This window comes from Staurois parvus, unplaced genomic scaffold (genome assembly GCF_062004578.1).
Source record: "Staurois parvus isolate SC_StPar_1 unplaced genomic scaffold, SC_StPar_1.0 ptg002325l, whole genome shotgun sequence".
In the NCBI taxonomy this organism is placed as follows: Eukaryota; Metazoa; Chordata; class Amphibia; order Anura; family Ranidae; genus Staurois; species Staurois parvus.
The window spans coordinates 39,220-66,168 of record NW_028320121.1 but is presented as its reverse complement, the minus strand read 5'-3'; the positions used below and the strand labels follow the sequence as shown (position 1 = coordinate 66,168).

Here is a 26,949-nt window from a genome sequence, read left to right as displayed (position 1 = left end):
TAGTGCCCCGTCATTGGTGTCAGTGGGAGGAATAGTGTCCCTTCATTGGTGTCAGTGGGAGGAATAGTGTCCCATCATTGGTGTCAGTGGGAGGAATAGTGCCCCATCATTGGTGTCAGTGGGAGGAATAGTGCCCCATCATTGGTGTCAGTGGGGGGAATAGTACCCCATCATTGGTGTCAGTGGGAGGAATAGTGCCTCATCATTGGTGTCAGTGGGAGGAATAGTGTCCCATCATTGGTATCAGTGGGGGGAATAGTGCCCCATCATTGGTGTCAGTGGGAGGAATAGTGCCCCATCATTGGTGTCAGTGGGAGGAATAGTGCCCCATCATTGGTGTCAGTGGGAGGAATAGTGCCCCATCATTGGTGTCAGTGGGAGGAATAGTGCCCCATCATTGGTGTCAGTGGGAGGAATAGTGCCCCATCATTGGTGTCAGTGGGAGGAATAGTGTCCCATCATTGGTGTCAGTGGGAGGAATAGTGCCCCATTATTGGTGTCAGTGGGAGGCCAAGTGCCCTATCAGTAGGACTAGGGCCTCAAGGGCCAGATAAAGGCAAGCAAAGTGGGTGCATCCACCCCCTGGCCACACTTTGGAGACCACTGTTCCAGCACAAAATGCAGACTTTAATGTATATGAAATATTTTTTTTTTCAAATGCCCCCCCCCCCCCCCGGTAGGCAAGCGGTTAAAATTGATATGAATAAAATGTACCTATAAATCTGCACCGTACACATCGCCCATTCTGCCTCTACAAACACAACCCCTCCCCCGCCCAGTAATTGGCTATACAAGCTGATGCCTTCCCACATTAAAGGTGCTGCCATGTTCAGACGGATCTGTCATTAGAAGGTGTCACTCAAACACACGTGTGCAAATCATTCCCACGCCGAGCTCTGTCTGTACACCACCCTGTGAGCATGTGATGAGTACACGGGACCTGTATGTACATGTGCACCCCCGTCTGCGGCCTTGTATGAAGACATAGACAGGGACACGTAACCATTGGACGGGGCAAGAGCACGGGGGAGGGGTGTTAAAAAAAAAAAATTAATAATTAGTGTATGTGTGTATATATAAAACATAATATCTCCCAGAAGTGAGTCCCCCCCTCCCCCGGACTGTATACAATGTATATATATAGTGAGTCCCCCCCTCCCCCGGACTGTATACAATGTATATATATATGAGCTCCCCCTCCCCCGGACTGTATACAATATATATATATATGAGCTCCCCCTCCCCCGGACTGTATACAATGTATATATATATGAGCTCCCCCTCCCCCGGACTGTATACAATGTATATATATAGTGAGCCCCTCCCCCTCACATTTGTGTCAATATTTGATTCTCTCTTTTCATGTGACAACACTGAAGAAATGACACGTTGCTACAATGTGACGTAGTCAGTGTACAGATTGTATAACATGGAAATTTGCTGTCCCCTCAAAATAACTCAACACACCGCCATTAATGTCTAAACAGCCGGCAACAAAAGTGACTCCACCCCTAAGTGACAAGGTCCAAACTGGGCCCAAAGTGTCAATATTTTGTGTGGCCGCCATTATTTTCCAGCACTGCCTTCACCCTCTTGGACATGGAGGTCACCAGAGCTTCACAGGTTGCCTACTGGAGTCCTCTTCCCCTCCTCCATGACGTCATCACGGGGCTGGTGGATGTTAGAGACCTTGTGCTCCTCCACCTTCCGTCTGAGGATGCCCCACAGATGCTCAATAGGGTTTAGGTCTGGAGACATGCTTGGCCAGTCCATCGCCTTCATCACCCCACCACCATGCGGCCCCAGACCATGACACCCCCACCACCATGCGGCCCCAGACCATGACACCCCCACCACCATGCGGCCCCAGACCATGACACCCCCACCACCATGCGGCCCCAGACCATGACACCCCCACCACCATGCGGCCCCAGACCATGACACCCCCACCACCATGCGGCCCCAGACCATGACACCCCCACCACCATGGGGCCCCAGACCATGACACCCCCACCACCATGCGGCCCCAGACCATGACACTCCCACCACCATGCGGCCCCAGACCATGACACTCCCACCACCATGCGGCCCCAGACCATGACACTCCCACCACCATGCGGCCCCAGACCATGACACCCCCACCACCATGCGGCCCCAGACCATGACACCCCCACCACCATGCGGCCCCAGACCATGACACCCCCACCACCATGCGGCCCCAGACCATGACACCCCCACCACCATGCGGCCCCAGACCATGACACTCCCACCACCATGCGGCCCCAGACCATGACACCCCCACCACCATGCGGCCCCAGACCATGACACTCCCACCACCATGCGGCCCCAGACCATGACACCCCCACCACCATGCGGCCCCAGACCATGACACCCCCACCACCATGCGGCCCCAGACCATGACACCCCCACCACCATGCGGCCCCAGACCATGACACCCCCACCACCATGCGGCCCCAGACCATGACACCCCCACCACCATGCGGCCCCAGACCATGACACCCCCACCACCATGCGGCCCCAGACCATGACACCCCCACCACCATGGGGCCCCAGACCATGACACTCCCACCACCATGCGGCCCCAGACCATGACACCCCCACCACCATGCGGCCCCAGACCATGACACCCCCACCACCATGCGGCCCCAGACCATGACACCCCCACCACCATGCGGCCCCAGACCATGACACCCCCACCACCATGCTTGACTGTAGGCAAGACACACTTGTCTTTGTACTCCTCACCCGGTTGCCGCCACACACGCCTGACACCATCTGAACCCAATCAGTTGATGTTGGTGTCATCAGACCACAGGAGACGGTTCCAGTAATCCATGTCCTCAGTCTGCTTGTCTTCAGCAAACTGTTTGCGGGATTTCTTGGTCATCATCTTTAGAAGAGGCTTCCTTCTGGGATGACAGCCATGCAGACCAATGTGATGCAGTGTGCGGCGTATGGTCTGAGCACTGACAGGCTGACCCCCCCCCACCCCTTCACCCTCTGCAGCAATGCTGGCCCCACTGACAGGCTGACCCCCCACCCCATCACCCTCTGCAGCAATGCTGGCACCACTGACAGGCCGACCCCCCACCCCATCACCCTCTGCAGCAATGCTGGCACCACTGACAGGCTGACCCCCCACCCCTTCACCCTCTGCAGCAATGCTGGCCCCACTGACAGGCTGACCCCTACACCCCTTCACCCTCTGCAGCAATGCTGGCACCACTGACAGGCTGACCCCCCCACCCCTTCACCCTCTGCAGCAATGCTGGCACCACTGACAGGCCGACCCCCCCCACCCCTTCACCCTCTGCAGCAATGCTGGCACCATTGACAGGCCGACCCCCCACCCCTTCACCCTCTGCAGCAATGCTGGCACCACTGACAGGCTGACCCCCCCCACCCCTTCATCCTCTGCAGCAATGCTGGCCCCACTGACAGGTTGACCCCCCACCCCTTCACCCTCTGCAGCAATGCAGGCACCACTGACAGGCTGACCCCCCCACCCCTTCACCCTCTGCAGCAATGCTGGCACCACTGACAGGCTGACCCCCCACCCCTTCACCCTCTGCAGCAATGCTGGCACCACTGACAGGCTGACCCCCCCACCCCTTCATCCTCTGCAGCAATGCAGGCACCACTGACAGGCTGACCCCCCCACCCCTTCACCCTCTGCAGCAATGCTGGCACCACTGACAGGCTGACCCCCCACCCCTTCACCCTCTGCAGCAATGCTGGCACCACTGACAGGCTGACCCCCCCACCCCTTCATCCTCTGCAGCAATGCTGGCCCCACTGACATGCTGACCCCCCCACCCCTTCACCCTCTGCAGCAATGCTGGCACCACCGACAGGCTGACCCCCCCCACCCCTTTCACCCTCTGCAGCAATGCTGGCAGCACTCATACATCTATTTCCCAAAGACAACCTCTGGATATGACGCTGAGCACTCAACTTCTTTGGTGGACCATGGTGAGGCCTGTTCTGAGGGGAACCTGTCCTGTTACACCGCTGTATGGTCTTGGCCCCCGTGCTGCAGCTCAGTTTCAGGGTCTCGGCAATCTTCTTATAGCCTCGGCCATCTTTATGTGGAGCAACAATTCTTTCCTTCAGATCCTCAGAGAGCTCTTTGCCATGAGGTGCCATGCTGAACTTCCAGTGACCAGTGTGAGAGACTGAGAGCGATAACACCAAATGTAACCCCCCCGCTCCCCATTCATACCTGAGACCTTGTAATACTAATGAGTCACATGACACCGGGGAGGGAAAATGGCTAATTGGGCCCGATTTGGACCTCGTCACTTAGGGGTGGAGTCACTTTTGTTGCCGGCGGTTTAGACATTAATGGCGGTGTGTTGAGTTATTTTGAGGGGACAGCAAATTTCCATGTTATACAAACTGTACACTGACTACGTCACATTGTAGCAAAGTGTCATTTCTTCAGTGTTGTCACATGAAAAGAGAGAATCAAATATTGACACAAATGTGAGGGGGGGGGCTCATATATATACATTGTATACAGTCCGGGGGAGGGGGGGCTCACTTCTGGGGGATACAATATACATATATTTTGTGCTCAGTTTTCCTCCCCTGGCAGAAATGGTGACAATACTTGTTCCAGGCAGTGGTGCAGCACGGAGTGGGGGCCACGGGGGGGGCGGTGATACCAGATCACTGGTTAGGGGGCGCCATACTTGTTCTCTGGGGTCTGACAGCCCACACTATGCCTCGGGTTCCGGGGGATGATTTGGACGTTTTTGAACCACGCTGGTTGGTGTACTCCCCTGCAATCCTCTCCAGTGGGGGGGGGGGGGGTCAGTGGTGGCCCCCACGTGTCTCAGGTGGTTTAGGAGACAAAACTTCCAATGAGATCTGCGCTGTACACCCGGCCAAAGCAAATGTCTCTGCATTTAGGGCACCGTCCGCCTGTAGACACTCTCCTGTTGGTGGGTGCGCCGCCCCTCAAGAATGGTGGGAACCCCTCATATTGGGCACAGCGGGTGTACAGACCCGGGAACTCAGCACAGGGATGGTGGGAACCCCTCATAATGGGCACAGCGGGTGTACAGACCTGGGAACTCAGCACAGGGATGGTGGGAACCCCTCATATTGGGCACAGCGGGTGTACAGACCCGGGAACTCAGCACAGGGATGGTGGGAACCCCTCATATTGGGCACAGCGGGTGTACAGACCCAAGAACTCAGCACAGGGATGGTGGGAACCCCTCATAATGGGCACAGCAGGTGTACAGACCCTTAACTCAGCACAGGGATGGTGGGAACCCCTCATAATGGGCACAGCAGGTGTACAGACCCTTAACTCAGCACAGGGATGATGGGAACCCCTCATAATGGGCACAGCGGGTGTACAGACCCGGGAACTCAGCACAGGGACGGTGGGAACCCCTCACAATGGGAACAGCGGGTGTACAGACCCGGGAACTCGGCACAGGGATGGTGGGAACCCCTCACAATGGGCACAGCGGGTGTACAGACCCGGGAACTCAGCACAGGGACGGTGGGAACCCCTCATATTGGGCACAGCGGGTGTACAGACCTGGGAACTCAGCACAGGGATGGTGGGAACCCCTCATAATGGGCACAGCGGGTGTACAGACCCGGGAACTCAGCACAGGGATGGTGGGAACCCCTCATATTGGGCACAGCGGGTGTACAGACCTGGGAACTCAGCACAGGGATGGTGGGAACCCCTCATATTGGGCACAGCGGGTGTACAGACCTGGGAACTCAGCACAGGGATGGTGGGAACCCCTCATAATGGGCACAGCAGGTGTACAGACCCGGAACTCAGCACAGGGACGGTGGGAACCCCTCACAATGGGCACAGCGGGTGTACAGACCCGGGAACTCGGCACAGGGATGGTGGGAACCCCTCATAATGGGCACAGCGGGTGTACAGACCCGGGAACCCAGCACAGGGATGGTGGGAACCCCTCATAATGGGCACAGCGGGTGTACAGACCCGGGAACCCAGCACAGGGATGGTGGGAACCCCTCATAATGGGCACAGCGGGTGTACAGACCCGGGAACCCAGCACAGGGATGGTGGGAACCCCTCACAATGGGCAGTGTCAGCTGATCCACCATACACGGAGGCCGATTTGCACATCATATGTGTATGGAGAGTTGTGAATTGCAGGATTTGATCCCCATGGGGTGTGAAGGTCGTGGATCGGAGAAGTTCTCCATTGGTTGGGGTGGGTGTCGTGTCTGCCGGGTGATGCCCCCCCTCCCCCCCCAAATGATGCCCCCCTCTCCTCCCCCCATAGTAGGAATCAATCTGGAAGATGCTGTAATAGGTTATATTTGGGGGGTGGGGGGAGGGGGAGGGGGGGGGTGAGTAATCCATCCCATCCCCCGCTGAGATGATCTCATTTCTGAATACAGAATCCCATTATCACCCGTCTGTCCTCACAATGCAGAATCATCTGCCAGGGATGGGCCGCACTTCCACCGCACTACCAATGGGGGCGCCATGGAGGAGACTCGGGTGTGATATTCGTTATCTTTTACAGATGATCAATAATTGGTAATCCGAGACCAATACCGATCAATCAATGCTTCTATATAAACATCTAAAAATCTTTTTCTATATTGTCCTCCCCCCTCAGTCTCCCCTCCCCCAGTGATCAGACTGCACATTGTAACTTTGTAGCAGGTCACAAGGTGGGAGGCTTTAGCAGGGGCTGATCTGTGTCAGACATTTGTGAACACGGCTAAGTACTGCACAGGACAGGACGGGTGCCCTTTAAGGCTTGGTATGGAGTCGGTGGGGATTAAAGCCGCGTTGCCCGTCCGCCCCCCCCCGGTCACCCTTTGATTATCGTGTTGCCCGTCCGCCACCCCCGCTCCCCCCCCCCCGGTCATCCTATGATTATCGTGTTGCCCGTCCGCCCCTCCCTGGTCATCCTATGATTATCATGTTCCTCCTGGTCATCCTATGATTATCATGTTGCCCGTCTGCCTCCCCCCCCCCGGTCATCCTATGATTATCATGTTGCCCGTCTGCCTCCCCCCCCCCCCCCGGTCATCCTATGATTATCGCGTTGCCCCCCCACCCCGGTCTTCCTATAATTATTGCGTTGCCCGTCCGCCCCTCCCTGGTCATCCTATGATCGCCTCGTAGGATGGCGGAGGATCGAGTGACAAACAAGTCCAGGACTTGGCCTGAGGTCAGAGTTCCCAGCACTCCGACGTCATCCCTGGAACACGATCCGCCGAGTGTTCAGGTAGAGGATGGTTCACTGTGGCTCCTGGGGGCCCCCCGGTGGTCACAGATTGCACCCACACTCTGCTGTGATGTTATTCTCAGTGGCGCCCCCTGGCTGGGGTTGTGGATGGGATGGAGGCCGGATGAACCTAGACGAGTGACACCAGAAGATGACCGACTGGTCCGTCATGTCTGCACCTTCACCTCCAGGACGTTCTACTCCCTTCATGACCGGGGCATTTTTTTTTCTTTTCAGCACTGCGCTACTTTAACTGATAATTGCGTGGTCATGCAACGCTGTATACAAATGCCTTTACGGTCCTGTGCGACTTTTGTGATGGTGCATTCCAGACTCGCAAGTGATAAAATAGCGTGGAATGTGGAGATGAGGGTTCACATAGAATTGAAATTGACAGGAGATTTTGCATTGAAGTAAATGGGAGGCGTTTTTGCCATGAGATCAATGGGAGGCGTTTTTGCATTGAAATCAGTGGGAGGCGTTTTTGCATTGAAGTCAGTGGGAGGCGTTTTTGCATTGAAGTCAGAGGGAACTGATTTTGCATTGAAGCCAATGGGAGACGTTTTTGCCATGAGATGAATGGGAGGTGTTTTTGCATTGAAGCCAGTGGGAGGCGGCATGTGAACCCAGGCACCCGGACGCAATTTCCAGTCGCCATGGCAACATGGTGCCTGTGATTTGTTGAGCCCTGATCTAGTTGTCACCCGGATCCCTTTCCACCATGCTGGTTATAAATGTACCTTGGTAGGCGAGAGATTAATGATGTATTAAAGTTGGAGATATATATATATATATCGTATTTTTCGCTCCATAAGACGCACTTTTTTCCCCCCAAAAAAGGGGGGAAAATGTCAGTGCATCTTATGGAGCGGCCGGTCCGGTATTTCCGCCACCACCACCGTGTCAGAATACCGGGCCGGCCGCTCAGCTCTTCTCTGCAGCAGAATCTTACCTGTTCCTCGGTCCAGCGCTGTGCAGTCTTCTGGAACCGGCATCTTTAGTGTGTGACAGGCGGGTGCCCACTGCGCATGCGCGAGAACATGACAGGTCCCAGAAGACGCCGGGCCATTCACAAAGCGCAGCGCTTCTCGCGCATGTGTAGTGGGCATCCGGCTGTCACAGCCAGGAGACCACACTAAAGGGAGGACAACTCCGCGGGAGCGGGTACCTGTCAGATTCAGTTATCCTCTCCCCATCCCTCCCCAAAGGTCCGCAGTCTCTGGTCATCTCCTGTACTATGTCTGCAGTCTCTGGTCATCCCTGTACTGTGTCCGCAGTCTCCGGTCATCTCCTGTACTATGTCCGCAGTCTCCGGTCATCTCCTGTACTATGTCCGCAGTCTCTGGTCATCTCCTGTACTATGTCCGCAGTCTCTGGTCATCCCTGTACTGTGTCCGCAGTCTCCGGTCATCTCCTGTACTGTGTCCGCAGTCTCTGGTCATCTCCTGTACTGTGTCCGCAGTCTCTGGTCATCTCCTGTACTATGTCTGCAGTCTCTGGTCATCTCCTGTACTGTGTCTGCAGTCTCTGGTCATCTCCTGTACTGTGTCCGCAGTCTCTGGTCATCTCCTGTACTGTGTCTGCAGTCTCTGGTCATCTCCTGTACTATGTCTGCAGTCTCTGGTCATCTCCTGTACTATGTCTGCAGTCTCTGGTCATCCCTGTACTGTGTCCGCAGTCTCCGGTCATCTCCTGTACTATGTCCGCAGTCTCCGGTCATCTCCTGTACTATGTCCGCAGTCTCCGGTCATCTCCTGTACTATGTCCGCAGTCTCTGGTCATCTCCTGTACTATGTCCGCAGTCTCTGGTCATCCCTGTACTGTGTCCGCAGTCTCTGGTCATCTCCTGTACTGTGTCCGCAGTCTCCGGTCATCTCCTGTACTGTGTCCGCAGTCTCTGGTCATCTCCTGTACTATGTCTGCAGTCTCTGGTCACCTCCTGTACTGTGTCCGCAGTCTCCGGTCATCTCCTGTACTGTGTCCGCAGTCTCTGGTCATCTCCTGTACTATGTCTGCAGTCTCTGGTCATCTCCTGTACTATGTCTGCAGTCTCTGGTCACCTCCTGTACTGTGTCCGCAGTCTCCGGTCATCTCCTGTACTGTGTCCGCAGTCTCTGGTCATCTCCTGTACTATGTCTGCAGTCTCTGGTCACCTCCTGTACTGTGTCCGCAGTCTCCGGTCATCTCCTGTACTGTGTCCGCAGTCTCTGGTCATCTCCTGTACTATGTCCGCAGTCTCTGGTCATCTCCTGTACTGTGTCTGCAGTCCATTGGTTCAGAATATTTTTGTATTGTTTTCCTCCTCTAAAACCTAGGTGCGTCTTATGGAGTGAAAAAAAACCGGTAAATACACAATGCTCAAAAAAATGGAAGGGAGACTTTTTTAATCAAAAAAAAAGAGTCGAGCATCAAGTCAATACAACTCCTGGGACTTTCCAAAACAGGGATTGTTTTACAGGTGGAGGCCACTGACATTTTTCCCTCCTCATCTTTTCTGACTGTTTTTCACTCGTTTTGCATTTGTCTAGGGTCAGTGTCACTACTGGTAGCATGAGGCCATACCTGGACCCTACAGAGGTTGCACAGGCAGTCCAACTCCTCCAGGATGGCACATCAATACCTGCCATTGCCAGAAGGTTTGCTGTGTCTCCCAGCACAGTCTCAAGAGCATGGAGGAGATTCCAGGAGACGAGAGCATGGAGGAGATTCCAGGAGACGAGAGCATGGAGGAGATTCCAGGAGACGAGAGCATGGAGGAGATTCCGGGAGACGAGAGCATGGAGGAGATTCCGGGAGACGAGAGCATGGAGGAGATTCCGGGAGACGAGAGCATGGAGGAGATTCCGGGAGACGAGAGCATGGAGGAGATTCCGGGAGACGAGAGCATGGAGGAGATTCCGGGAGACGAGAGCATGGAGGAGATTCCGGGAGACGAGAGCATGGAGGAGATTCCGGGAGACGAGAGCATGGAGGAGATTCCGGGAGACGAGAGCACGGAGGAGATTCCGGGAGACGAGAGCACGGAGGAGATTCCGGGAGACGAGAGCACGGAGGAGATTCCGGGAGACGAGAGCACGGAGGAGATTCCGGGAGACGAGAGCACGGAGGAGATTCCGGGAGACGAGAGCATGGAGGAGATTCCAGGAGACAGGAAGTTCCTCTAGGAGGGCTGGACAGGGCCATAGAAGGTCCTTAACCCATCAGCAGGACCGGTATCTGCTCCTTTGTGCGAGGAGGAACAGGATGAGCCCTGCCAGAGCCCTACAAACTGACCTCCAGCAGGCCACTGGTGGGAATGTCTCTGACCAAACAATCAGAAACAGACTTCATGAGGGTGGCCTGAGGGCCCGATGTCCTCTAGTGGGCCCTGTGCTCACTGCCCGGCACCATAGAGCTGGATTGGCATTGGCCATTGAACCCCAGAATTGGCAGGTCCACCACTGGCACCCTGTGCTTTTCACAGATGAGAGCAGGTTCCCCCTGAGCACATGTGACAGACGTGGAAGGGTCTGGAGAAGTCGTGGAGAACGTTCTGCTGCCTGTAACATGGTTCAGCATGACTGTTCTGGTGGTGGGTCAGTGATGGTCTGGAGGGGCCTATCCATGGAGGGACACACAGACCTCTACAGGATAGACAATGGCACCCTGACTGCCATAAGGTATCGGGATGAAATACTTGGACCCATTGTCAGACCCTACGCTGGTGCAGTGGGCCCTGGGTTCCCCCTGGTGCGGTGGGCCCTGGGTTCCCCCTGGTGCGGTGGGCCCTGGGTTCCCCCTGGTGCGGTGGGCCCTGGGTTCCCCCTGGTGCGGTGGGCCCTGGGTTCCCCCTGGTGCGGTGGGTCCTGGGTTTCTCCTGGTGCGGTGGGTCCTGGGTTTCTCCTGGTGCGGTGGGTCCTGGGTTTCTCCTGGTGCGGTGGGTCCTGGGTTTCTCCTGGTGCGGTGGGTCCTGGGTTTTCTCCTGGTGCGGTGGGTCCTGGGTTCCCCCCTGGTGCGGTGGGTCCTGGGTTCCTCCTGGCACACGACAATGCCTGCCCTCATGTGAGGGGAGTATGCAGGCAGTTCCTGGAGGATGAAGGAATTGATACCATTGAATGGCCCCCACGCTCACCTGACCTAAACCCAATAGAACCCCTCTGGGATGTCATGTTTCGGTCCATCCGACGCCCCCAGGTTGCACTTCAGACTCTCCAGGAGCTCAGTGATGCCCTGGTCCAGATCTGGGAGGAAATCCCCCAGGACACCATCCGTGGTCTCATTAGGACCCTCCCCCGACGTTGTCAGGCATGCATACAAGCACGTGGGGGCCACACAGACTACTGAGGGCCATTCTAAGTTGCTGCAATGACATTTCACCAACATGGACTCGCCTGCTGCATCATTTCTTCACTTTGATTTTCGGGGTGTCTGTGAATTCAGTCCTCTGTAGGTCGATCATTTCCATCCAATGATGGGGCGTCCTTACATTCCTCACCCATCCCCCATCCATGTCAGTATACAGATCCAGCAGGAGACTCCTCCCCATTGGGATCTGGTGGGATCTCAGAGTCTTCCTCTCGGTTTGTGGTGTATATAGATGTCTGTAGTGTGGTCACATTGGTCCAGTCTGTATATACTTTCACTGACAGTCTCCTGTTCCTAATGAGACCACGGATGGTGTCCTGGGGGATTTCCTCCCAGATCTGGACCAGGACATCACTGAGCTCCTCCAGTCTGAGGTGCAACCTGGCGGCGTCGGATGGCCCGAAACATGACATCCCAGAAAGTCACATACCTGACCAATCCCTGGGGAAGCTGCAAATCACTGTAGTAGTCAGTGCTACTACAGTGATGGCAGCAGTCCTCTGGGTGCTGTGCTGAGCCAGCTGCCCTTCTGCCTCATCACCACAGGGCGTTGTCTGCTCAGACTGGCTGCCATTCAGGAAAGTATTGCAGTTTTTATTCAATGAATACAAGGCATTCTCTGATTGGATGAGGTAGTGCAGGGGGGAGTTGACATCGCAATCTCCACCTTATCCAGAATAAAATACAAGGCTTTCTCTGAAAGGTTTGCAGCGACTCTGTGGGTGACGATGGGGCCTGCAGAATACCAAGATCTACCATGATTGTGCCACCACCATGCTTTACAGTTGGTACAAGACAGTCCTGGTGGTAAGCTTGGGACGGTGTTGGCCACACATAGACACGTCCGGTGGTTGGGAACAGTGTGAAGGTCGATTCATTGGACCGTATTAGTCTTCCATTGATCGATCGTCCACCATTTATGGGTGTTGCCCCGCTCTGTCCTCTTCTCAGTATTAATATCGGTCACTAGTGGTTCGGCCATCGCAGCTCGCCCGGGAATGTTCTCCTGATGGAGTTCCCACTGCAGGGTTTGTGGACACGGACTTTGGAAGACTGAGATTGAGCTCTGCAATCACTTTTGTCCTCTTATTCCCGGTCACAAGGTCCTTCTTGTCTCTTTCGGTCAGGTGACCGTGTGGGCGGGGCTTATACTGATCAGACGACGCTTTCCCGGAATCCGCCATAACCTTTGATACTGAACCTCCCGACGCGGCAAATACAGCGACTTCAGTCACAGAGGCGCCAGCTGAGCGGCACCAACTATTCGCCCCGTCAGCTCTGACACCACTCCGTATTACTAGCAGCGAATGAAGAAAGCGAGGCTTCCCACCTGAGAGCTAGGTGTCTCATCACACAGCGGAAGTCATGTCAGACCTTACTGAGCTTCAAAGAGGGCACGTTGTTGGTGCCGCTCAGCTGGTGCCTCCATGACTGAAGTTGCCGATTTTTTTAAATTTTTTTAATTTTTTTTTATTTTCCTTTATTTATTTATCTTTCACCCCCCCCCCCTCCCCCGCTTTTAACGCAAAACATGTTATTTTTACACCTGGAAGTCAATTCTTGTCCATCCCCTCTATGTTTCAATATAAATCTCCAATCTTCATCTTGGTGAACACAGAGCTACATTGTATCCTCCCGGAGTTCAGCTTCGATACATTGTCATCTTTTTGAATATCAGAGGAAAAAAAAATGTAAAAACAAGATAAAATGCAAACTCCAAGTTTGGCTTCAGGCTTGCTGACCGCTGTACTCTTAACTTTTTTTTTTTGTCACTTGACCCTTAACCCCCTCGCCCTCTGGAGGATCCCCCCCTTCCTGACCAACGCAGCGTTACTTTACCTGACCATTGCACAGTCGTGCGACGCTGCACCCAAATAACATTTTTGTCCTTTTTTTTTTCCCCCATAAATAGAGTTTCCTTTCGGTGGTATTTGATTGCGCATTTTTTTTTTTTTTCGCTATAAACAAAAAAAACCAACAATTTTGAGAAAAAAAAATATTTTTGACTTTTTGCTATTAAACATGTCCAATAAAAAATGTAAAACAATCAAATTTCGTCATCAATTTAGACCAAGATGTATTCTGCTCCGTGTCTTTGCTAAAAAAAAAAAAAAAAAAAAAAAAATCCCGATACGTGTAAATTGGTTTCCGTGACAGTTATGGCGTCTGCAAATGGCGGGAAGATACGGGGATTTGTATATTTTTTACTAGTAATGGCGGCGATCCCGATACGTGTAAATTAATTGATTTACGTGACAGTTATGGCGTCTACAAATGGCGGGAAGATACTGGGATTTAATTTTTTTATACTGATAATGGCGGCGATCGGCGACTTATAGAGCGACTGCGGCGGGCATTCTGACATGGGGGGGGGGGGGGGGGACTGACTTGGTGTCACTGACATCCCCAGTGACACCAGTACAATGATCAATGCTAATAAAAAGCACCGACACTGTACTAATGGCACTGGGCAGGAAGGGGTTAACATCTGGGGCCATCAAAGGGTTAACTGTGTGCTGGGAGTGTTTCACTGTGAGCATGCTGCTATGCAGAGCCATACAAAGCAGTGTGCAGGAGCAGACAGGGGAGAGATCTGTGGTGTTTACATACGGACCATTCCCCTGTCAGCTCTGCCGGCGATCACCAAAAATTGGCGGCCTGGACCCGGTGATTGACATGTCGAGGAGCCAATAGCATGTGTGCGCGCCCCTCCCCAGAAATACAAAATGGCGTATATATGTGATTTTGCGCACCCGTGCCGCCCTGTCGCAGTATTTCTGCTATAGGGAGGTCGAGAAGCTGTTGAAGAAAAAAAAAAAAACCCCAAAACTTCAACACAATCGTTCCGACTGCATTTGGCTCCGGCAGAGAATATCCCGACCTTCGAATAATATCTGAGGGTAAGTATGCCGGAGGACCGGGAAGGGAAGTGCAGGAGGTCGGGGGTGCCGGGTCTGCTGTGTCCTCCATTGGAGGACGAGGAGGGTACGGCACAGCTGCTGCGGGGGGGAGGGGGGGGGTGTAAGGAGGGGGGGGGAGGCATTGCGTGCGGCCGGCGATCGGTTTACTGCCATTTATACCCCACGCAGGAGGATGGCGCTCCGATGTCCCTTTTTGCTGAGATCTCTCGTTTTTCCTGCAGGTGGATCGCCTGAAAAATGACCATTGAGGACCTGACAGTCGGCTACACAGACAGACAATCCCATCCAATCGAACGCAACTTCCAGGCCTCTTATTTGGACCCCAGTCGGCCGGTCACCTTCTCGGTGGCTGCAGCACCCATGCCGTCTGACTGCGGTGAGTGCGGGGGGCGGTCCTCTGCTGTGGAACCTTTTATTTAGGGGCCGGTTCACACACTGCCATTTAAAAAAAATTTTTTTTTTCTGCATCCAAAAAACGCACAGAAAGTCGGTGATCTGGTTGTCAGTATCATTGTTCACATCAGGGCTTACAGCTCCGGTGCGTTTCGGTTGCAGAAAAAAGTAGAACAGGCTGCGTTTTTCCTGTACAGAACTGGACTGGAATGAGGTAAAACGTATCAAAAACACACTGGAACATGCTAAAAATGCACTGGAACATACCAAAACGCATCAAACACGCACTGGAACATACCAAAACGCATCAAACACGCACTGGAACATACCAAAACGCATCAAACACGCACTGGAACACACCAAAACGCATCAAACACGCACTGGAACACACCAAAACGCATCAAACACGCACTGGAACACACCAAAACGCATCAAACACGCACTGGAACATACCAAAACGCATCAAACACGCACTGGAACATACCAAAACGCATCAAACACGCACTGGAACAGGCAAAATGCATCAAACACGCACTGGAACACACCAAAACGCATCAAACACGCACTGGAACATGCCAAAAATGCACTGGAACATACCAAAACGCATCAAACACGCACTGGAACATACCAAAACGCATCAAACACGCACTGGAACATACCAAAACGCATCAAACACGCACTGGAACACACCAAAACGCATCAAACACGCACTGGAACACACCAAAACGCATCAAACACGCACTGGAACATACCAAAACGCATCAAACACGCACTGGAACATACCAAAAATGCACTGGAACATACCAAAACGCATCAAACACGCACTGGAACATACCAAAACGCATCAAACACGCACTGGAACACACCAAAACGCATCAAACACGCACTGGAACAGGCCAAAAATGCACTGGAACATACCAAAACGCATCAAACACGCACTGGAACATACCAAAAATGCACTGGAACATACCAAAACGCATCAAACACGCACTGGAACACACCAAAACGCATCAAACACGCACTGGAACACACCAAAACGCATCAAACACGCACTGGAACATGGCAAAAATGCACTGGAACATACCAAAACGCATCAAACACGCACTGGAACACACCAAAACGCATCAAACACGCACTGGAACATGGCAAAAATGCACTGGAACATACCAAAACGCATCAAACACGCACTGGAACATACCAAAACGCATCAAACACGCACTGGAACATACCAAAAATGCACTGGAACATACCAAAACGCATCAAACACACACTGGAACATACCAAAACGAATCAAACACACACTGGAACACACCAAAACGCATCAAACACGCACTGGAACACACCAAAACGCATCAAACACGCACTGGAACACACCAAAACGCATCAAACACGCACTGGAACACACCAAAACGCATCAAACGCACTGGAACATACCAAAACGCATCAAACACGCACTGGAACATACCAAAACGCATCAAACACGCACTGGAACATGCCAAAAATGCACTGGAACATACCAAAACGCATCAAACACGCACTGGAACATGCCAAAAATGCACTTGAACATACCAAAACGCATCAAACACGCACTGGAACATACCAAAACGCATCAAACACGCACTGGAACATACCAAAACGCATCAAACACGCACTGGAATATACAAAAACGCATCAAACACGCACTGGAACGTGCCAAAAATACATTAATGATGTGCATCCAGAAACGTATCTGGACTGCGTTTCTATGGTGGGAGCCGGGCCTAAGGGCCAGTTCACACTCCATGCGTTTCATGTGCTTCTTTTCCGCATCCAAAACGCACAAAAAGTCGGTGATAGGATTGTCAGTGTCATAGTTCCCATCAGCATTTGCAGTTCCGGTTGCAGAAAAAAAAAATGTAGAACAGGCGGCATTTTTTTTCTCACAGAACTGTATTGGAACGCGGTAAAGTGCATCGGAAACGCACCGGAACGCACACGTCCCTATTGAAATTGAAGAAAAAGAGAGGAGGAAAAACTGAACAGCATCAAAAACGCACCGGCACGCACCAAAAACGCACATGCGTAAATGCATCCGGACTGCGTTTCTATGGCGTGAACCGGCTATAAGGCGAGGTCCACACCTATGCTGGACAGAATAAAACGCATCAAAAGCGCACTCCATGCTTTTCTGCAGCGTCTCCATTGAAGTCTATGGAACCAAAAGCGCCAACGTTTTGCATTTAAAAAAAACAAAGTCCCCGCCCCTTTCCAAAAAACGCAGCGGGGTGAAACGCGGAGATGTGAACCCGTCCCATAGGAAATCATGTTACATGGACTGCTGTGCGTTTCTGGACAACGCTTAGATGTGAACCTAGACTAAGGCGCGGTCCACACCTATGCGGTTTGTGTTTGCTCCGTTTCTGCAGCGCTTTTTGCGGTGCGTCGTGTTTTCGCACTTGCATTTTTGATGAGTTTTTATATGCTGTGTGTTTTTTTTTTTTTTTTTTTGCCTGCTTGTTGCTGGGCGGATTAAAACGCATCCAAAACACACTGCATGCATTTCTGCGGCTTCTCCATTGAAGTCTATTGAACCAAAAAATATGTAAAAAAACGTTTTGCGCCGCTACTAGAAAAGATGCGACTATCGGGACAGCAACGCACACCCGGCTATACTGCTAGCAAAAAAAAAAGAAATCGAAAATGGCTGTTGCGCTAATCGCAATAATGCCGCAGACATTCCAAGACAAATCATGAGATGAGAAGACAATAGATTATTATTATTATTATTCAGGATGACGTCATGACGTCACAATATATTAGTATACAGGATGGCGTCATGACGTCACAATATATTATTATACAGGATGGCGTCATGACGTCACAATATATTAGTATACAGGATGGCGTCACAATATATTAGTATACAGGCTGGCGTCATGACGTCACAATATATTAGTATACAGGCTGGCGTCATGACGTCACAATATATTAGTATACAGGATGGCGTCATGACGTCACAATATATTATTATACAGGATGGCATCATGATGTCACAATATATTAGTATACAGGATGGCGTCATGACGTCACAATATATTATTATACAGGATGGCGTCATGACGTCACAATATATTATTATACAGGATGGCATCATGACGTCACAATATATTATTATACAGGATGGCGTCATGACGTCACAATATATTATACAGGATGGCGTCATGACGTCACAATATATTATTATACAGGACGGCGTCTTGACGTCACAATATATTATTATACAGGATGGCGTCTTGACGTCACAATATATTAGTATACAGGATGGCGTCATGACGTCACAATATATTATTATACAGGATGGCGTCATGACGTCACAATATATTATTATAGAGGATGACATCACAATATATTATTATACAGGATGGCGTCATGACGTCACAATATATTATTATACAGGATTTATGGCGCCAACAGTTTGCTCAGCGCTTTACAATATAACGGGAGACAATACAGCAACAATACAGTTCAATACAAGAGGGTTAGGACAGCCTGATCCTGGGAGCTTACAATCTAGGAGGGAGGGGCTAGTGGTACAAAAGGTAATAACTGTGGGGGATGGACTGGTTGGAAGAATAGAAGATTCCTTTATTAGCTGACGGCAGGATAGGCTTCCCTGAAGAGATCGGTTTTCAGAGATCGCCTAAAAGTGGGCAGAGTAGGCGATAGTCTGATAAATTGGGATAGAGAGTTCCAGAGGATGGGGGAAGCTCTGGAGAAGTCCTGGAGACAAGCATGGGAGGAGGAGACGAGGGAGCTAGAGAGTAGGAGGTCGTGGGAGGAGCGGAGAGGATGGTTTGGGGTATGTAAGTAGACAAAGTAATACGCCAGAACATGATCCATAAATGGAAGGAATATGGGAGTGAAGGAAAGGTGAAATAATAATAAAGGTCCAAAATGAGGACCAAAAAGGTGTCACAGATAATAAACCGCGACTGTGGGCAAAACGCACGGAAATGATCCGGGAAGAATGAAATATGAACTGAATCCCAGTAATAGCGGGACATAGGAGCCCGTCATCACATACGTGACATAACGTGACACAACGCGAATACAACGGATGAGAAAGTGGAGCAAAATGTGAAAAATACTAAATGAAGAGATGAATGTGAAAAGTGGACAAACCGTGTGTCACCGAAGAATGACCATCACAACGCGCAGCGCGGCCAAAAAATGTGACCGTGCGACTAAAGGGCCATAACACATCAAACGGTCATGTGACCTGAAACAACTGATAAGTGACCATATAAATCCCACCAATCAATGCAGCGAACATGTGTGTGTATGTATATATATGAGTACAGCTAGTAGAACACGCGATGCGTTCGCTACATTGATTGGTGGGACTTATATGGTCACTTATCAGTCGTTTCAGGTCACATGACCGTTTGATGTGTTATGGCCCTCTAGTCGCACGGTCACTGCGATTGTCAGATCATGGGCAGCGATTCTCCGCACATCCAGAGTGTAAAGGCTGTCAGCCGGGTTCACACCGATGCGGTGTGGAACTTGCAGCGTATTCCGCACCGCATCAGAATCGCACCCCGTTCATGTGAACCGCTGCGGGTGTGTATGTGATGTTAACACCCCGAAATTGGTCTGCAAAACGTGGTGCAATGTGCAGAATCGGATCGCAGAGCTGTGAATACCCGTGCGATCCGATTCCAGTGCGGACCCAAAAATAGGGTCCTGCAGCTTTTTGGTGAGCTGCGATTAGAGCCATACAGAAAGTACGCCTCCGATCGCACCGCACACAGATTGCATGTGATTGGCAGAGGAATGCGGTGCGGTTCCTGTGTGAATCACATGCGATATACTGCACCGCATATATGTGAACCCGGGCTCATATGTTTCATATTTGCCACAAAAAAAATGCGACTTCAGACACATAAAGGTTCCTTCACTACTTTGATTCGACTTCAGTGCAACTTTGATGCTACTTGAGTGCCTGAGAGTGGAAAGTCGCATCAGAATCACACTATGTGAACAGAACTGTCATATTTCCTATTGACAAAACAAAAATGCGACTTTGGACACATAAAGGTTCCTTCACTACTTTTGATGTTCCTTTAGTGTCGGAGAGTGAAAAGTCGCACTACATGAACAGAACTGCCATACTTTTCCTATTCGCCATAGCAAAAGTGCGACTTGGATCACATAAAGATTCCTGTACTGCTTTGATGCGACTTCAGTGCAACTTTGATGCTACTTGAGTGCCCGTGAGTGAAAAGTCGCATCAGAGTCGCACTACATGAACAGAACTGCCATACTTTTCCTATTCACCATAACAAAAACTGCGACACATAAAGGTTCCTGCACTACTTTGATGCGACTTGAATGGCAGTGAGTGAAAAATCGCATCCGAGCCACACTACATGAACAGAACTGCCATACTTTTCATATTCGCCTTAGCAAAAGTGCGACTTCGGTCACATAAAGATTCCTGTACTACTTTGATGCGACTTTAGTGCAACTTTGATGCTGCTTGAGTGCCAGTGAGTGAAAAGTCGCATCAGAGTTGCACTACATGAACAGAATTGTTATACTTTTCCTATTCGCCATAACAAAAGTGCGACTTGGGTCACATAAAGGTTCCTGTACTACTTTAATGCGACTTTGATGTGACTTCAGTGCCAGCGAGTGTAAAGTTGCATCAATGTTGCATCAAGTGTGTGGACAGAACTGTCCTATTTCCTATTCACCATAACAAAAATGCGACTTTGGACACATAAAGGTTCCTGCAGTACTTTGATGTTCCTTTAGTGTCGGAGAGTGAAAAGTCGCTTTTAAAGTCGCACTACATGAACAGAACTGCCATACTTTTCATATTCGCCTTAGAAAAAGTGCGACTTGGATCACATAAAGATTCCTGTACTACTTTGATGCCACTCCAGTGCAACTTTGATGCTACTTGAGTGGCAGAGAGTGGAAAGTTGCATCAATGTCGCACTATGTGAACAGAACTCTCATATTTCCTATTGATAAAACAAAAATGCTGACTTTTTAACACATAAAGGTTCCTGCACCACTTTGATGCAACTTCAGTGCCAGAGAGTGTAAAGTTGCATCAATGTCGCATCAAGGTCACACTGTGTGAACAGAACTGTCATACTGTTCCTACTGACAAAACAAAAATGCGACTTTGGACACAAAAATATTCCTGCACTACTTTGATGTTCCTTTAGTGTCAAAGTCGCACATTTGTTTTGTCAATAGGAAAGTATGACAGTTCTGTTCACGGAGTGCGACTTTGATGCAACTTTACACTCTCTGGCACTCAAGTAGCATCAAAGTTGCATCAAAGTAGTACAGGAACCTTTATGTGACCTAAGTTGCATTTTTGTTGTGGAGAATAGGAAAAGTATGGCAGTTCTGTTCATGTAGTGCGACTCAGATGAAACTTTTCACTCATTGCCACTCAAGTCGCATCAAAGTAGTGCAGGAACCTTTATGTGTCTAAAGTCACATTTCTGTTACGGCGAACAGGAAAAGTATGTCAGTTCTGTTCATGTAGTACGACTTTAAAGCGACTTTTCACTCCGACACTAAAAGGGACATCAAAGTTGCATCAAAGTAGTGCAGGAACCTTTTATATGTCCAGAGAGTGAAAAGTCGCTTTAAAGTCGCACTACATGAACAGAACTGCCATACTTTTCCTATTCACCGTAACAAAAAATGCGACTTTAGACACATAAAGGTGCCTGCACTACTTTGATGCGACTTTAGTGGCAATAAGTGAAAAGTCGCATCCAAGTCGAACTACATGAACAGAACTGCCATACTTTTCCTATTCGCTCCCCCCCCCCCCCCAAATGCATATAAAAAAAAAACTGCAGCGTTTTCGGTGCGGGTCCATTAAAGTCTATTATATGAAAAACTTAATCTGTAGGGGAAAAAAAAGTCCCCGGTCCTTTAAAAAAAAAAACAACAAAAAAACGCAGCGGCTCCAAAAGCATAGATGTGAAGCAGGTCGATGGGAAATTGTTATTGGACTTTGCGTTCCTGCAAAATGCAGAGGTGTGAGCCACGCCCCAATCAGTTGTGGTCCTCATGTTCCTGGGAGGAGACTTAGGTCATGTGTACATGTGTGATTTTTTTTTTTTTTCCATAGAATTTTCCTTTTTTGACCCGAATGATGCCTCGTGTCAGGATATCCTGTTCGATCCGAGCACCACGGTCTCCGAACTCTTCGCTATATTGAGGCAATGGGTTCCTCAGGTTCAGCAGAGCATTGATGTCATTGGGCACGAGGTATTCTCTCTTCCTGTGTAATGTACGCTGCTTTATGGTATTGCTGAGAAAAGATACAGTAGAAGTTTAAGTTGCTTTTATTTTTGCCCTCCCCCCCCCCCCCCCCCCATACCTCTTTAAGACCCATTGATGTCATCACTGGGTCTCTCTGCCGGCCTTTCCTCTGACTTTTGGTGGTAAAGTCCGGCAGGCTCCTATCAGACATGCGTGGGACAAATCTAGATCTATTCTCAGACAGAAAAAGTTAACAAAAAAAAAAAAAAAAACGAATATTAAAAAAAAATGGACAAAAGGGCCCCCTGCCTTTGATACACTTTTTGAAAACATTATATGAAAGAACACATCCCTGTAGATCTGCTCATCAGTTGTCTGAGCATGCCTGTCTAAAAGGATGCTGGGCGTGTGTTCTTTCATATAATACTCTGGAACAGCATGATTGATGGCAGAGAAAGGTAATACTTGACAGTGACGGGCCAACAAATACATTACCTTTTTAAAAGCATTATATGATAGAACACTTCCCTGTAGATCTGCTCATCAGTTGTCTGAGCATGCCTGTCTAAAAGGATGCTGGGCGTGTGTTCTTTCATATAATACTCTGGAACAGCATGATTGATGGCAGAGAAAGGTAATACTTGACAGTGACTGGCCAACAAATACATTACCTTTTTAAAAGCATTATATGATAGAACACTTCCCTGTAGCTCTGCTCATCAGTTGCCTGAGCATGCTTGTCTAAAAGGATGCTGGGTGCGTGTTCTTTCATATAATGCTCTGCAGCAGCTTGATTGATGCCAGAAAAAGGTAATACCTGAGAGTGACGGGCCAACAAATACAATACCTTTTTAAAAGCATTATATGAAAGAACACTTCCCTGTAGATCTGCTCATCAGTCGCCTGAGCATGCCTGTCTGAAAGGATGCTGGGTGTGTGTTCTTTCATATAATACTCTGGAACAGCATGATTGATGGCAGGGAAAGGTAATACCTGAGAGAGAGAGAGAGAGAGAGACAGGCCAATAAATAAATTACCTTTTTAAAAGCATTATATGAAAGAACACTTCCCTGTAGATCTGCTCATCAGCTGCCTGAGCATGCTTGTCTAAAAGGATGCTGGGTGCGTGTTCTTTCATATAATGCTCTGTAACTGCATAATTCATAGCAGAGAAAGCTAAAAACCATGAGAGGCAGGCCAATAAATATATGGATCAGAATGAGAGGGGATTGATGATGATTGAAGTCCTTCATACAGGAAATGAAGGCTCCAGATGGCAGGTGCATCTTCATGATGATGAGCAGATTTACAGGGATGTCTAAAGGAATTCTGGGAATATGTTTTTGTTTAATGCTCTGGAACGGCATGATTGATAGCAGAGAAAGCTAATAACTGTGAGAGGCAGACCAACAAATACATTACCTTTTTAAGAGCATTATAGGCAAGAACACATCCCTGTAAATCTGCTCACCAGTTGCTTGAGCATACATTTCTAAAAGGATGCCGGGCATGTGTTTTTTCATATAATGCTCTCTAACGGCATGATTGATAGCCGAGAAAGCTAAAAACTATTTGAGAGGCAGGCCAACAAATACATTACCTTTCTAAAAGCATTATATGAAGGAACAAATCCCTGTAAATCTGCTCATTAGTTGCTTGAACATGCATGTCTAAAGGGATGCTGGGTGTGTGTTCCTTCATTTAATGCTCTGGAACAGCATGATTGATAGCACAAAAAGCTCATAACTGTGAGAGGCAGTCCAACAAATACATGATCTTTTAAGACCATTATATGAAAGAACACATGCCCAGAATCCCTTTAGACATTCCTGTAAATCTGCTCATCAGTTGCCTGAGCATGGACGTGTTCTTTCATTTAATGCTCTTAAAGGTCATGTATTTGTTGGCCTGCCTGTCACAGTTTTTAGCTTTCTCTGCCATCAATCATGCTATTCCAGAGCATTAAAAGAAAGAACACGCGCCCAGAATCCCTTCTGACATCCATGCTCAGTCAACTGATGAGCAGATTTACATGGATGTTTAAAGGGATTCTGAACACATGCCCAGAATCCCTTTAGACATCCCTGCAAATCTGCTCATCAGTTTCCTGAGCATGCCTGTCTAGAAGGATGCTGGGCATGTGTTCTTTCATATAATGCTGAAGCAGGCCAACAAATATATGCATCAGGAGGAGAGGGGATCAATGATGATTGAAGTCCTTCATACAGGAAATGAAGGCTCCAGATGACAGGTGCAGCTTCAAAGGGTTGTGATGTGTAGAAGCGACTTTGTGGAGAATTTGGGGTTATGCGATTCAGCACAGGAGGAGTCCCAGCATGCCTTGCGACACACATCACAGGCAACTGTTCATTTTTCATTTGAACTTTTACGCTCCATTCACACCAGTACGACCACTAAGTTCTGGTAAAATAAAAAATTAAATAAACCATAAATACAATTCCAAAAATAAATATCCAGAAATTAGTGTCCAAATGTAAATAAATGATAGTCCACCAAAGTATCTCAATCCAATGTATCCAAGTTTAATCCTCTATTCCGGACCACGTGATACCTAAAAAAAAAGTAACTATAATAATGTAACACCTTCAAAAACCTCACAGAAATGTATATACTATATCAGTGCAAACTAAATATATGTACACAAAAATATACACACACCGCGTTCTAAATGATTCTGCAGATGATATTTCCTCATTTCCCTCAATAATTGATGTAAATATCAGTCGGCAGAATTCTCAGGTGACAACTAGAAGAGGACAATTCACATTTTATTGAACGAACCTCCTAATGATAACAGGATTTGTGTTCCGGATTATTCCGCACAGGAAGTTTCCAAACACTTTCTAGGTTGTAAAGAACTGAAAATTGTCATTTGTTGTGTTTGCAGCAAATTTACTGAAATCAAAAGCTATTTCAATCCAACTTTTCCCAACATTGTAACTTTGTAACCATTTGAAGCGGTCACGTTACATTGTAACATAGGAGCCCTTATCTGATAGCAGATCACAAGTCTGGCATCCATTGAACTTGGCAGTTTTTGGACAGTTTCTGCTGGAATTTGTTTGCAAGATGTCAGAATCGCCTCCCAGAGCTGCTGTTTGGATGTAAACTGCCTCCCACCCTCATAGATCTTTTGCTTGAGGATTCTCCGAAGGTTCTCAATAGGATTGAGGTCGGGGGAGGATGGAGGCCACACCATGACTTTCTCTCCTTTTATCCCCATAGCAGCCATTGATGCGGAGGTATTCTTTGCAGCATGAGATGGTGCGTTGTCATGCATGAAGATGATTTTATTACGGAAAGCATAGTCCTTCCTTCTGTACCAGGGAAGAAAGTGGTCAGTCATAAACTCCACATACTTTGCAGAGGTTATCTTTACACCTTCGGGGATCCTAAAGGGGCCGACCAGCTCTGTTCCCATGATTCCGGCCCAAAACATGACTCCACCACCGCCTTGCTGACGTCGCAGTCTTGTTGGAACAGGGTGGCCGTCCACCAACCATCCACTACTCCATCCATCTGGACCATCCAGGGTTGCACGGCACTCATCAGTGAACAGGACTGTTTGAAAATGAGTCTTCATGTATTTTTCTGCCCAATGCAGCCGTTTCTGCTTGTGAGCATTGGTTAGTGGTGGCCGAATAGAAGGTTTCTGCACAGTTGCAGGACTCTGGAGGACTCTACACCTTGATGTCCGCGGGACTCCAGAGGCACCAGCAGCTTCAAATATCTGTTTGCTGCTATGTAATGGGATTTTAGCAGCTGCTCTCTTGATCCGATGCATGGATCTGGCAGAAATCTTCCTCAATGTGCCTTTATCTGCACCAACCCGTCTGTGCTCTGAATCAGCCACAAATCTCTTCATAGTGCGATGATCACGCTGACGTTTTCCTGAAATATCGAATGTTTTCATCCCTCGTCCAAGGCATCGAACTATTTCACTCTTTTCCGCAGCAGAGAGATCCTTTTTCTTCCCCATATTGATTGAAAATGGCGCTCTGCTTAATAATGTGGAACGCCGTCCTTTAGGAGTTTTTCCTTCAATTGGGCTCACCGACCAATCTAATGATCACAGGTGTCCCAGATCAAAAGAGCCCTGACACACAATGCCATCCATGAGTTACACTGAGAAACAAAAGATTTCATCTTTGTGACACTTACATAGAATTTGCATAATAATTTGGAACAGGGTGTGTATATATCCAGATTCAACTGTGAGTAACACGTGAATCATGCAAATATCACTTTGTATACAATCCAATAAAAAAAAAACAAAACCAATAAATCCAAAAATATATATATATAAATATGTATACCAGATTTAATTGTGAGTGACATGTGAATCGTGCAAAAAAAATCACTCTGTGTACACTCCAACGTGAACAATTGTGTACACAAACCACAAAAAAAAATTGCAATTAAAAAATATATCTAATAATATAAAATAAATAAAGAGAGACAGATCAATCAATCAATCAATCGATCAATCAATGAAGTGATCACCTCTAAATGGTAAGATTAAATGCAATCACCCTCATGGAGTAATATCAAGCTTCGCGGGATGTTCTGATGTACACAGCAGTCGCTTCCATTCACTGTATATATAGTGACCTTCAAATCTCCATATTCCTCATAAAGGTAGAAAAGAGACCCGTGTAGCATATATATATATAAAGGATATAGAGACATTTAACCACATGTCGCCCAGCCACTGTAGA

At 49.0% G+C, this 26,949-nt stretch overlaps 1 protein-coding gene across 1 annotated transcript in view; it reads left to right on the top strand.

Moving 5' to 3' along the window:
• Window positions 1-26,949, top strand: part of LOC149431254 (CAP-Gly domain-containing linker protein 4-like) — a gene marked incomplete at its 3' end in the record, with an annotated part of 75,931 nt that overhangs the window by 10,796 nt on the left and 38,186 nt on the right. Inside the window, 2 exon segments of the mRNA XM_089665750.1 lie at window positions 14,758-14,912; window positions 22,077-22,216. Coding sequence (XP_089521876.1) covers window positions 14,774-14,912; window positions 22,077-22,216 — 279 coding nt within the window.